At 33.6% G+C, this 14048-nt stretch overlaps 1 protein-coding gene across 1 annotated transcript; it reads left to right on the top strand.

The window, feature by feature from the left end:
• The first annotated feature begins 1508 nt into the window (after positions 1 to 1508).
• LOC146728614 (uncharacterized) lies at positions 1509 to 6675 on the top strand. The gene is made up of 5 exons (XM_085495903.1): positions 1509 to 1653; positions 3790 to 3895; positions 4250 to 4483; positions 4699 to 4815; positions 5042 to 6675. Exons 2-5 carry the CDS (start codon positions 3826 to 3828, stop codon positions 5296 to 5298), a joined length of 678 nt encoding a protein of 225 aa, XP_085352029.1. The 5' UTR covers positions 1509 to 1653; positions 3790 to 3825; the 3' UTR covers positions 5299 to 6675.
• Positions 6676 to 14048: the final 7373 nt, after the last annotated feature.

Genomic DNA, 14048 nt, shown 5'->3' with positions numbered 1-14048 from the left:
CTCCATATACAGACAGCCAGCAGAAGGTAGAAACGTGCTTACATTTTTTTTTCGGCATTTTTCCTTACAAGCAGACATCTATGCTAAATCAAGTCCTTATATAGTAAGGTTTCACGCCAGGGGTAATGTCAAAATTAAAAATATTTTTTTGGCCCAAAACGCCCATCATCAAAAATTGTCCAATCCTTTCGAGATGCATCCATTTACTCATCTTGACGAGTAGAGTTACGTCACAATAACCGGAAATGTGGAAAGGGGTACACACTTTGCGTGAATGGTCAAATTCATGAAATTGGTCACAATGACCCGATTTTGACAATTTTGATACGTTTTTATACGTTTTCTTGCATGCAAAAGCCAATAAGACAACTTTCATAGACCATTATGACAGTCTCGGCTATGAAAATAGAATTATGTCAATTAAAATGGGTTCTGAAATGGGTGTGTCATCGTAATTATTCATTAACTGACCTAGTTTACATCGAGGAGTTTTATTGTACAAATATTAAATATTGAAATATATTTTAGTCAATATGAAGGAAACAAAATAATAATAATAATTGTATTGATTTGCAGAAATATATTTTGCCAAACACAGTTGATGTGTTTAATTGGAATATATCCATCTTTATCTCTCACAACAATTTGAATGGCAGATATATCATTTTGAGCTGGAAACCTGGTCATGCTTAGTTCAATTCAAAACTATTTGTGGTGAATGAGACTCATTTTGAGTTCATGACTTATATTTGATGCCTTTACGTTGTTACCTCCATTTTGAGTTTCTTCTTTTACCAATTCATGCATGTTGTGCCCACATTGCAATCTGATTAAAATAAGATCCTGGTTGGCTTAACTTTTTTTTTAATTTTTTTTATATAATTACTATAATAATTATTTATTATTATTTATTATTTATTATAATTATTTTTTAACGTTACAATTATTTTGCTGCAAGAATGGTTTTGTTCGTGAAAGCCACCCGGTGGCGTTAAATTAAAAAATAATTGAAATAAATAATAATTATAGTAAATAATTAAAATAAATAACAATTATAGTAATTATATAAAAGAAAAAAGAAAAAAAAAATTAAGCCAACCAGGATCTTATTTTAATCAGATTGGCCCACATTGATAAATACTAGCATAACAAATCTGACAATCAGAAGTTTGCCTACCTCCTTAGCTTTGTGGACGGCGAGGCTAAAAGATTAATAGATGGTCAGTAACACTATGGATTGTCATCTATCACTGTAGAAAATTCGCAAACTGTGACGTCATCTCAGATTGGTTACTGCCAATCACTAGGCCGCTATATAAATGGTAAAAATAAATGTGAGTATTGACATCAAATTAATGATCAATAATATCATATTGTTGGAATAGTTAGCCAGTTACATCATAACAACATGAATTAACATTACATTAGTACATTAACTTGTCAGGAAATTGGAAAACACCCGCTACGCGTATTTATTGTCAAAGACTGTGTGAGGGAAAGCCTGCGCATGCGTATAGGATTATGGGTTTTCCAAGTTACGACTGAATGGTCACCAATAGTGTGGCCATCGTTCAGATCAAAATAGCCACCATTATAGACCACCAGTACAGTAATTACATACTTGAGTCGATATAGATCTTATCTACAATAAAGGTGAGTTTCAACATAGATATATTTGAACAGTGTAGTTAATAAATTTGGTTGGTTGGTTTGACTGCTGTTGAAAAGCCGAATTATTTCCGGGTAATGTTGGGGTCACTTGTAATAAGAGTAGTGACCTACATTTCGAGCTTATACATGTTTTTAAAATACTGTGAGTTTCAAACTGTTCACCAGTAGTAGATGAGGACATTTGTTAGAAAATCCTGCAATCAAATTACACTCGAGATTAAAAATCGAAAAGTGTTATTTAAAACTAAGAGATCGTTAAACTTGCAGTATACACAAGCGTGCGCCTGAAGATGTGATTTATCACCGTTCGTGTTGAGGGACGGTGGATTAATGTACTCAAAGATAAGGAAACAATTATGAAGGTCAAAGGTCAATGAGTCTCATTCCACTAATAAGATTTCCATAGACAACAATGTTAGCGTGTTGCTATATTTTTACCAAAAACACATGTTCAGGATTTGCCCAGACTAGGAAAGACTATGTTGACATTAACTTGTAGCCATACATAAAAACAACACCACTCTCATCGAGCTTTAAATACAATCACGCTGTAGCAAATATTCAGTACAGGTGTTTTCAAAGAAGCACGTTCTGGTACTGAATCAACTCATAACAGACCGCGTGCTTAGTCACGTGACTGTCGCTTGAACAAAACAAGTTATGTCTATGTCGTTCATTAAATAGCATGTCTATGTAAAATCACTATTGGGGAATGTAACCTCCGGAAATGTGTATAAGTCGGAATATAAACTGGATGAAAACCATGGAGATAAACTGTTAAATGCACTTTTACTCTGAATATAGCCAATGGAACCAAATAATGGTGTTGACCAAATTGTTATTGTGATATATTGTATCTGTTCTTTAAATTTTTATATGTATATATTTCAATCGTCTTATTTTTTTGGATCACTGATTTGAAAGAAATGCTTAAAAATATGAAAACATATTTAGGCCTAACCTAAACATATAATAGTGGGAGAAAAAACTGGGAAATAGTCAGTTATAAAAAGCCAATTTACCATATTGGCAATTGATTGTATGTTCAACAAAAAAAGCTTATTTGGTTGTTAAGGGCTTTTTGGGAATTCACACCCCTTACTCTTTGATTAGTATTGATCTTCTTCACTGGCAGCATACCTGTAAAATGGATTGCTTGTAATACTTGTAATGTCAACTAATACAGTCACGTGACTAACATAGCACGGTTGATGCACGTGATGTTATGCTACACACCAAATAAGAAACAAATCGGTCATTTACATCAAAAGTTATGGTGGTTTCAAACATGAAAATGAAACATTTGTTTTCACTAAAGAATAGGATATAAAACTAGTGGATAATAAACTTTCCTTACCATGACAAACTCCATATACATACAAACCTATATAGACAAGTAGATCATGTCTACTTCCTATAAGAATATCAAAATATTAAAGCAATACGGCTGATAATTTTCAAATTACCAAAAATAATTTGCCAAAAATGTTGATGTTGAGAATTGATGAAATTGTCATGAAAGGAACAAATCAAATAGAGGTCAGCCCAAAAGACCCACATTTCGAATATCAAAGCAATTTAGCAGGCAGTTTTCAATAAAACGTGAAAAATATATTTTTTTACTAAGAATGCTAAAAATATTCGTCAAAAATAGAGAATAGGTGAAATCGCTACGAATTGAACAAATGATATAACAATCCATTCTAAGCACCAATTTATCAAGTGCCATTGCTGGCTGATGGTTTTCCACACAAAGACCGATTTAAAAAAAAAAACATTTTCTGCATATTGGATTTACAGTCGAAACCAATTTGCAGAAGGAAAACAATATGAATAATAATAATAAAATGAAGAATATGCTTTAGGTGAAACCTACATTGTAATTGTGACAATGCTTGGGGTGGAACCTACATTGTAATTGTGACAATGCTTGGGGGTGGAACCTACATTGTAATTGTGACAATGCTTGGGGTGGAACCTACATTGTAATTGTGACACTCAAACCTGATTGGGAGCACAGCATATATTTTCAAAGTTAGCTTTGCTATTATAAAATCTACATTATCGATTACCTCGGCTACTCGATAAATCCTTGATTGTGACAATATTTTGTTTCAGGTCTGCTGGTTGGTATGATTTATATAAAATACTAGAATGTCCAATCCCGATGATATGGATGAGTTTATAACACTTTTGGAGGAAACAGGAGCTGAAATATCAGACGGTAAAATATTTTGACAAACACAATTGTGCGCTCTTTTGTGGCAAGTCACTGGATGGGAGTTGGTAGTATACGACTTGGTAGATTTGTTATGATATCATCATGCTAAACATTGCCCTCAGGCTAGATTTGTAAACAGTAAACACTCATTGAGTTAGGAGGCTGTGTTTAACTTTGAAGGTCAGGTGCAATGTAGATACATTTGTCTAAGAGATAAGATCCCTTGTGAAATCAAAATAAAATAGACGCAAAAGTTAGAGCGGGATATCTATTTTTGTTGTTCTTAGATTGATGTTTTACATACTTGCAAAGTGGGAATGCAACTCTAATGTTATTTATTACTTTTCATCAAAACAGCGGAATTGGCGTCAATGAAAAGGTTATGTACAATAATACCAGAGAGTCAGCGATGTAAAATGACACATGCAAGCGAACTATTTCTGGCACTGGAAAAAAGGAAAGTTATATCACCAACAAACACATCATATTTATACAAGGTTTTGGAGCTAAGATCTGTTGGACGGGCTAAGCTAGCAGCTAAATTGAAGAAATTTAGCGAAACACGCAGAGAGCTTTTACATGTAACACAAGGTATGTGGATACGTTGGATTAACTGTAGGTAATCGTTCATGTAGATGTGGTTCAGTAATCAACCTGTAACACTATAATGACATATATATTTGTCATTATTGTCTGAAAGAAACAATGTTCATCGTTGTGTGACGTTATACCTCAGTAAACAAAGTGACACGTACAATTAATGGCTTACATGTTGATATTTTATTTGTTTATACATTATTTAACAGATACTGCACAGAGTACGTCGTCTCATCCAAAACCCATCATGACAGGCTCACTATTAAAGACAAGAAAACGACAATATACGGATGAGGAACCAGAGCAAAAAATGAAAAAACCCAAATGTATGTATGTGATAATATAACACCATTTGAATGTGCAACGTGACGACTATAATGTGATGACGTTTTCAGATAATAATGTGGGTTGTTTTGTTCAAAACCTAAATTAGCCTGGATATAGAACAACACGTCCGAAAATAAATGGGTAACTTAACTGCCATGTGACTGACATTTCATGTCACTTCATTAGATATGTTATTTTCATTTTATTTCTTTTTTATTATTTAAGTAACAGCTTTCAGGAAGCTACTAAAGGAAATTAGTGATGATCTTTGCCCTGATGAGGTTGAAGAGATGAAAAATCTTCTACTTGATGAACAACTGTCAAGACAAGATGAACATATGTTCACGACTGGAATGAAACTATTTCTTTACTTAGAGGGCGCTGGTTACATTTCAAATACTAACGTTGAATTACTGAAAGAGTTATTGACATCTATAAATAGACAACCTTTAGTGGACAGGCTACAAAATACCTGTCATTAGTTTATTCATCTTATTACACTCTCACTTTGAATAACAACTGACTTAGTTTTGTAATTATTGTGGGTGATTTTGTTTTTTACAGTGATGAGAAATTTTATCCAACACAATTCTAGAATCGAATTCATAGGAATTGTACAAACAACTACTGGGATTTAACAAATATGTAGCAAGTAGGTGAATTTTGGTGACCTTTCCCTTTATTATGTAATATTATTTCCTTTATTATGGTTTGTTTCAATATAAATATGCATTGTCATAATTAATTTTGAATTAAAACAAGTTTCAGGATTGAAATAGAGATGGGAAAGAAGGGGGGCTAGGACACAAATCGAGAGCTGGCTATGTGTTTATGTTTTATATTATTTTGTATAAATTGTTTCAGGTATAGCAAATACATAGAAAATACAAACGTATGTAACCTGCATTCAATTGAGGTGCAACACATCAAAAAAACATCACATGCTCAAGAATTGTGAGCATTGAATGTAATTTGTACAGATAGGTAGTGCATTATTTTTTGTTTTGATAACTTTGAACTAAAAAGACAATTTTCCATCAGCTTCAGATCTTGGTCAAAAGTGATCCATGTGAGGGCTTATATCGATTATCTGAAATTTTGTTTTCTGTTAGTTTATGTATTTTATTGGTATGTTTCAAAACAATCCTCTCTGCGAGTTGATTAAAACCAGTCTAGTATTACCATTGGATTTGGGGTTATACATTACCAAGTTTGTCAAACACTTATGTTAACTTACTTATCGCCCATTTGGATCACCACAGTATCATGAATTATGCCTTCGTTTCACTTTATTGTCACTTGAGAATCGTAGAAATGTCCGTGACTCCGTCTTTTTGTATAAATGCCTTAATAATATTTTTGATTCTTTTTACGCTATTTCCAAAATTCCTTTTCATGCTCCTGCCAGAAATCTCCGCTCCGTATATCCCTTCAAACTACCTCTTTGTCACAGTAATTTCAGAAAATATTCTTGTATCCCTCGAAGTTTTGACGTTTTAAATTGTATTTATATTGCTGGTTCAGTAGATTTACAATGATTTTTTTCTTCAATACAAAAAAAAATGAATGATTTGTTACCAGAACATATAAACACGGTTACTAGATAAACGGTTAGGAAACTCACTCACTTCTTTTGTTAGAATGCGTGACTCTGTAAACAATTAAAACAAAAGATTTAGCATACTGCCGACTTTGCGGCAATCATAATTTGCATAAAATTACATATTCGTTCGAAGACGATTCCATTGATTGGGGTTTTTTGTAATGTTTTTTTTTTCGTAACAAATTGATACAGCATTGTCAGGATTTAGTAGGAATATGAACACTGAAATAAAAATACATATATATTCAGATTAAAACTGCACTATGAAACCATATAACTTCCTGTGCCACTTACACTTCCACTGGCAGCGGTCAGGAAAAAAAGATGGCCGACATTGCTATCTGGGAGTAAACTGTCTGCAAACTTCGATAACATGAAACTAACATTGTTTAAACTAACATAGAATTCTCATAAAAGACTCGCAGATTACAATTCAATGTCAAAATAAACTTATGAAACGTTCGGATTTTTGGGGTACAAATCTTCGTCGCCATGACATCAGCAGACGCAGATCTATTGAAACAATGGAAATGTTTTACATCAACCCAATATTTAACCCACAGTAATGATAACAATGTAAACTATAAATATTAATTTAACAATGCGTTGTACTAAAATATAATTTAATCCGGTTTTCAGCAATTTTTCCGAACTGTTACGACAAAGACAGACAAAATGACTGACATCGCTAACCTCAGCAAAAAAGAGTCATTGTCTAAAGTTAAGTTATTCGTAACCCAACTTTAAAATACCCAAACAATAACGTAGCAACGAATACTATCATTTTAGAACATTCCCAGACAGAGTTTTTTGATTACAAAATGCCATGGTAAATTTCGATTCACAAACGGCAAATCTGTCAACAAAACAAACTGTCGGTATTTTCATTTGTTTCGGGAACAACGAAACCTTGAGTATCACACAACATTCGCACAGAAGTCGGTGACCCCTCTACGATGATTTTGTTTGGCTTAAGGTAGAGATGCAGTTTACCTGACAGGTATTTTAATTAGTTAATTAGGAAACCAAGATGACCTCTCTTGTCCACAAAATTATATATTTTCGGAAAGCTTATTGTATGAATTTTACAATTTTGCTATTATTTTTCTTTGATGTGCTTTTTTGGTCAAAAGTGATTTAAAAAATTAGCTTTTAAACCATGCTTCTGTTTCCTGTCAAAATTGGTTTATGGGTACATCTGTTTACTATGAAATAAGTGCCGTCTTGAAAACTGTCAACCAGTTGTCAATGTTTTAACACTCTCACCAATCTGATGTGGTTCCCGCATACACGTATGACATGACAATTGCATTCAATTGTCTATGTCAATACGTGTTAACTTTCCCATGCTTATTACTTTAATGTTCACATTCCAACACCTATATGTAATATCTAATGTATTGTTTAAAGCCTAGACCATATTAACACTTTTATACACGCCGTGTCAAACGTCACCATGACTGTCTAGCACTCCTTATTTGGCATGTTAGTAAGTTCTAACCAATCACGTTGACTTGTGCTAGGCGTCGTAGTGACGTCACGATATCACGTGGTTTCACTTATAAATAAGGGGACTGATGAGAAAGAGGGAGCGGAGGTTATACGGGAAGTCTGTCTCTAGGCGTGGCTGTAAAGCCATCGCCTGGAAACCAAGTTTACACTTCACTGTATCATCACTGTATCTGATGTCTCCACGAATAAATATTCTGATTGTATCACCACTACCCTCAACAGTTCAATATATGAGTCTGTTACATGGTGTTAGAATCAAACGGTCCGAAATCAGCTGAAATCGGTGCGGCTGACGGTGCCTTCACAGAAGCTAGCGAGTTATTCCCTACAAGACAAGACGCGCAATGCAGTTGGTGGAAAGCTACTTTGTACTTGGCGTGATCAAAGACGGTAACAGCGAAGCAACGACATAAATGACATCGCTAAACTTGAGGTGGAACGACAAGACAGGAAAACAGATATCATCGAACTACCCACGACCAGAGCGACACAACTTCAGCGAAGCCAACCCGTAAAATACTGCAACCAAAGCTAACCATATGTGACTGCACGGGAGGCAACCAACCAACCAAACAACTTGATGACAACGATGTCACAAGAAAAGCTCAACCACTGAGAAGTACAGAAACGCGCAGATGTGAGTTCAACTGAAGACTTTAACAACGCATTCAATGACTCATATGAACTTTTGTATATAAACTCTTTTTAGACGCAACTTTCCTATTCTAGCACAACTACACTTTTCAGATCATTTGCACAAGGTATGGTTTTGGGTACCTATTTTTTTCTTCTACTCGCATTGACTGTCTTTTATATCACTGACTCATTCTGCTATATAGGTCAGCCATAAAACATTAATTATTGTGAATGCTCCAAGATTTTGCGAATTGTTCTTGTTGAGCACAGTGATTTCTGTATAATTATGCACCCGATTGTAACAAAATTTAATTTGACATGATCCGTTTTGTTTTGCGGTGAACATCTCGTTGAGCACATTTCATTATGTTCATTGTGTGTGTAAATAATGTTGGCACCAACTTATTCAGGATTTCGATTCACGCAATATTATACTGAGCACAAGTTTGATCTCGTTAGTCCACGTATTATGCCCACAATTGTGACACATTTAATTTGACATGCTCCGTTTTGTTTTGCGGTGAACATCTCGTTGAGCACATTTCATTATGTTCATTGTGTGTGTAAATAATGTTGGCACCAACTTATTCAGGATTTCGATTCACGCAATATTATACTGAGCACAAGTTTGATCTCGTTAGTCCACGTATTATGCCCACAATTGTGACACACTTAATTTGACATGCTCCGTCTTGTTGTTTTTTTCGGAGAGGAATAACACGTTGAGCACATTATATGATGTTCATTGTGTGTGTATTTATGTTTGGCACCGACACATCCATTTTCTGGTTATTTTATTGTCAATAAGTCGAGTTTTTATGTTTTTATATTACTTTACTATTTTATTTGTGATTTTGTTCTTTACGTAATTGTTAGCCACATATGTACTTTAAGGATTCTTGTTTTGAACATGCAAAAACCAGTTGCCATGGTATTTTACAACCAATAGAAAACACGAACCGAATGAAGTGAATTTTAAATCCTAGGCTAAATTTGTTTGAAATTTGAGAAATATCGTTATTTTAAATTTTATTTTATGGCAACAAATACTGAATAATACAAATGCCACGTCGAATTCAGACTAGGCCATCGCTGCTCAGAGGCATATCTCAGAGATTTGTAACTACTGTTTGTTTGCTACGGAAGTGAGTCACATTCGGTTACCTGGATAACCTAACTCGCTTTCTTTTTTCTTTTTTTTAAGTTCTATTAAATATTGTACCACTGAGGCATGTTTTTTTTTAATTTTCTCTAAGATAACACAAACTAAGCATACGGAGCAGAAAGAAATATAGTTAAGACATGATTAACGATGTAAGAATTAATCTACCTGAACAAAGGGAATTAGCAAAATAAGAATTAGAAAGAAAGACACCTTCTATTGTACTGACCATGATTTGATTGTTCTATTGTTGTACGTATACTGCCATGGCTTCTTCGTCTGTACGATTGTTGTAACACTGTTCAACCAAAAACAATGCCCCGACGGCGTTTTGAAGATATAAACACATTGTCAATCATTTGTGAAAAATTCAAAACAAAAGATCAAAGCGCCTAGGAGCTATTTTTTTTTAAGTTCTGGGATGTGCACTAAAAAGAAACTGAGATAATTGCTAATTTGCATAACAATTCACTCAGTAAGAAGTTTGCTAATTCTCATAATTAAAATGGCTTTTACAGTTTCAAATTTAAATGTATTATCGTTTTGTAAAAAGTTAAATACTTTGCATATTATGGAGATCCCGTCATTACCTTTTTTTTTATTATTTATGTACAGCCTTGCTAAATCTTGCTAAGCATTCAAAAGAGAGAGTGTTTGCACCTTTTATCTATATTTTAAAATCGTTTTTTTGAGTATGTTCCACTATTCACAATTCTACAAAATTTTAACAGTCTTTAGCCAAGACTGTTTGGATAATAAAAAAGCAAAAAAAAAAATTCACTCCCAAGTGCCCACAAACCTCTACTTTAATGAGCCATATTTCTTCAATTTAGTGGACCGGTATAGAAAACAAACGGCGATAACAATATAAGCGATGACATCATAGTGGTTGGACACGCACCAAAGTGAAGTGAAGTAAATAGTAATTAGCATATCTAAAAATAAGAGTTTCCTAACCGTTCTTTTAGTAACCGTGGTATAAAGCAAATTGGGAAATATGTCAACCAAAAATTTCTGGAGAAAAATATAAATGAAAAAAAAACTGAGGACTTCCAAATAGTAAGACTCTTATAATTTTGAAAAATACTTGGATATGTTGAATTTGAAACAAAGAATTCCAATAACAAAATTTCGAACTAGTAATCATAATTTAGCAATAGAAAAAGGGAGACATATGCAACCACAATTACCTACTAAAAACAGATTTTGCAAACAATATACACAGAATGAAATAGAAATTAAATAGCACTTTATTATGATATGCTCTCAATATAAATTAATACGACAACAAATTATATTACATTTCCACAAGATACACAGAATGATCTCCGGAAATTTAATTTCTTGATGACTTCAAAAGATGATAATAATAAGAAAATTAGCAACTATATTCATAACATATTTCAATCAAGAAATGAAAATGTCATCCTATATGTATTGCTTGCCTTATCCTATTAACAACTTTCTTTCTTTTTGTAGTAGTAGTTATGACAACTAATCTTTATTGCTATTAACTGATAGAAACATTGTATTTCTAAGGATGCAATAAAATTATATTATTATAGGAAGCTCTAAAAACACCAAACATCAAACACCATGCAAATGGCCTTGAGTGGTCAAAACAATAAAAATATGTGTGATTTAAAACGTTTTTGGCAAGTGCAGTAGTACTCATTATGATAGCAGTCTAGCTTCAATAATTCAATATTTCAGTATTTGTTTCCATACCATTCCTCAGTGGGAACTTACACTGCACTACCCAATATTTGTTATCACAACCAATCACGTATATTGCTGACAATCTGATACACAGAGGGCGAAAATTATATGTTATTTTTGGCTACTGAGATGTCTTGCATGACTCACTCTGGAATGCATATTTCTGTTTAATATCATATTAGTATTGGTGCTTATCAGAATCCACTCTTAATTGATGTGTGTGAGATATGCATACATTCGACAAAAAAAAAACTTGAGAGATTGTTTATTATTTCTGTATCATTTTTTTTAGTTATATATTTATCAGGGATTTGAACTGTTGGTCGATGAGGGCGTAGACATAAAAAAAACTGGCAAAGCTGAATCACGTGATATGTGAATGAATGAGAAAATTAATCTTATAAACATGGCATCCTTCTGTGTTGGTTTACAAGGTGTCTAATAGTATACGGGTCACGCCCGAATTTTAAAAATTCAATAGTGCTATGTTTGTCAGATATATCAACTTTATTAATATGTATTAGCGTCCTTTGGTATTTAATAAATTATATATTATAGAATTTTAGACAACTTACGTACTTATTATTTCGTGTTGTATTAATAATATGTCTTTACGCTATTTAATTATACCAAAGATCATCAGTATTAAACTCAAGAAATGTTGTCTTCTTTACATGAATGAACTGAATCGGATTTTATACACAGGTTAAAATTGTCGTGTATCTTGTAATATAAAATCCCTTGTAACTTTATTTGGTAATATTAAGTGTGTTATAGATAATAGTGCAATACGTTGTGAAAAATGCTAATTGGTTAACTAGACCGTGATGTAATAGTCATAGTCATGTAGTAGTGTGCCATCAGTATGCTACTTCAAAATATTTGTTTTCAAATTGAAAATCGTATATTCGATACTATCATAAAAATATTTTTCAAGTTGTCCGTTTATAATAAAAATGCTGATTTGGCTGATGCAAAAGCTGAGAATGGCGTGTCTTTATATCAGGGAAGTTATATGTTCTTGCATGGAAAGGTATCCAAATATGATACTCCATTAAGAGATATGTCAAAATGTATTTATTATTGGAAAAGATTCAGTATTACATGTGCCGCCGATATGTACTAAGTGAAATGCTACCACTCAGGATAGTTAGAGAACGAAAATAGCAGCGTATTCGATAATAAGGAGGGTCAGACGGAAGAGAAACATAACGCTAAATTGAAGGGGTTTTAGATTCCTTATCTAGAGGCGCATGCGTAGCAAAATGAATTGAATGGGATGATAATATAAAGCGCGTTCAGTGGCTGATAATATAAGTGGGCACATGTCAAGCCATCGAGTAAGTTGTTGAAAGTTTGCAACAGTTAGCGCGTGTAAAGTTCGGTCATCCAGTGTTTCATTCAAAAACAATAATTCCACAAGTATATATGGGATGATGGACCAAACAAGGAGTCACAATTAAGTTTACGTAAGGTGATGTTAAACATTTGGTCAAGTCTGGATAAACGGAAATAAACCTTTAACCCCAGATGATGAAATCTTTGGAAATACAACTAAAGTAGATGCTGAAAACTGACGTATTAAACTGATGTAATTGCCATACGACAGTTTTACAGTACGCAATAGGATGAAGGAAAATAGTGCATGACTATGAACTCCGTAGGGTTATTGAAGGCACAGACGTGTACAGAAATGTGAACTGACATCAGACATGCACTGCGTAATCTGGAAGTGCATGTAGATTTGACGCATCATGTTGACAAAAGGGTGCCGTATGTTAGAGTAGTTTGTGAAGACCAGGACGGAAAAATCTAATTTGTGCCATGGGCCATCTGAAGCAATCAAAGGCGTGTGTTTGTTTACCGAAGTGAATAAATAATGAAAACAGCGGAAGCAAATAAACAGGAAATTAGTGATATGCAAAAAGATAAGGAGGAGTATTCAACTAATTGCAAGCAGCATTGAGGGGGAAATATGAAGAACAATCTATGCTAAATGGAGCAGATGATCTAGTAAACAACTGTCAGTGTATCAATTGCTAACATCAAGCACACATGGCTTGAGGCTGCAAAGAATCTTGTGCTAAGTTTAATTCATGAGATCATATGCCCAAAATGACAACAAATATATTTATACACAGAAATGACAATGTCAACCCAAAATGACAACAAATATATTTATACACAGAAATGACAATGTCAACTCAAACTTGATCACCATTTAGCGTAATTGGGCCTAGAATGTATGAAGGTTTGTTTTACAGGGGTGCCAGCAATTACCATTAACTATGGAAATAGTACTTTCAGAACAAAATTGTAATCAATGAATGTGTAATATGTGAGGCCAACGATGGTAACGATTGCCGAAGTCATTGATCTAAGTTGCCTACTTCTGAGTAATTTAGAAGATATGTCATCATTCATCAAGGAAATTTGGATGTGCAAAGACTGTATTGAAGATCTGAATTGGGCTGACATTTGTAAAACTTAAAGGTAAACGCAAAGACGTTACACGTATGCGATATAACTAATTTGAAATTGTCTATGGTGCTAATTGCAAGTGTTTGTATGCAACCAGTCCTCCAAACCTATTACCACAT

The sequence above is a fragment of the Saccoglossus kowalevskii genome, chromosome 22 (assembly GCF_978046115.1).
Source record: "Saccoglossus kowalevskii chromosome 22, keSacKowa6.1, whole genome shotgun sequence".
Classification (NCBI taxonomy): Eukaryota; Metazoa; Hemichordata; class Enteropneusta; family Harrimaniidae; genus Saccoglossus; species Saccoglossus kowalevskii.
Note: the sequence above shows the minus strand (reverse complement) of the source record. Positions and strands in the feature narration are given on the sequence as shown.

Bases quoted from the DNA above. Each gene is read 5' to 3' on its own strand.
- LOC146728614 (XM_085495903.1), top strand. From the start codon at position 3,826: ATGTCCAATCCCGATGATATGGATGAGTTTATAACACTTTTGGAGGAA. The intron at 4,484-4,698 runs GTATGTGGATAC...ATTATTTAACAG, and splicing joins GCTTTTACATGTAACACAAG to ATACTGCACAGAGTACGTCG. The intron at 4,816-5,041 runs GTATGTATGTGA...TTATTATTTAAG, and splicing joins AAAAATGAAAAAACCCAAAT to TAACAGCTTTCAGGAAGCTA.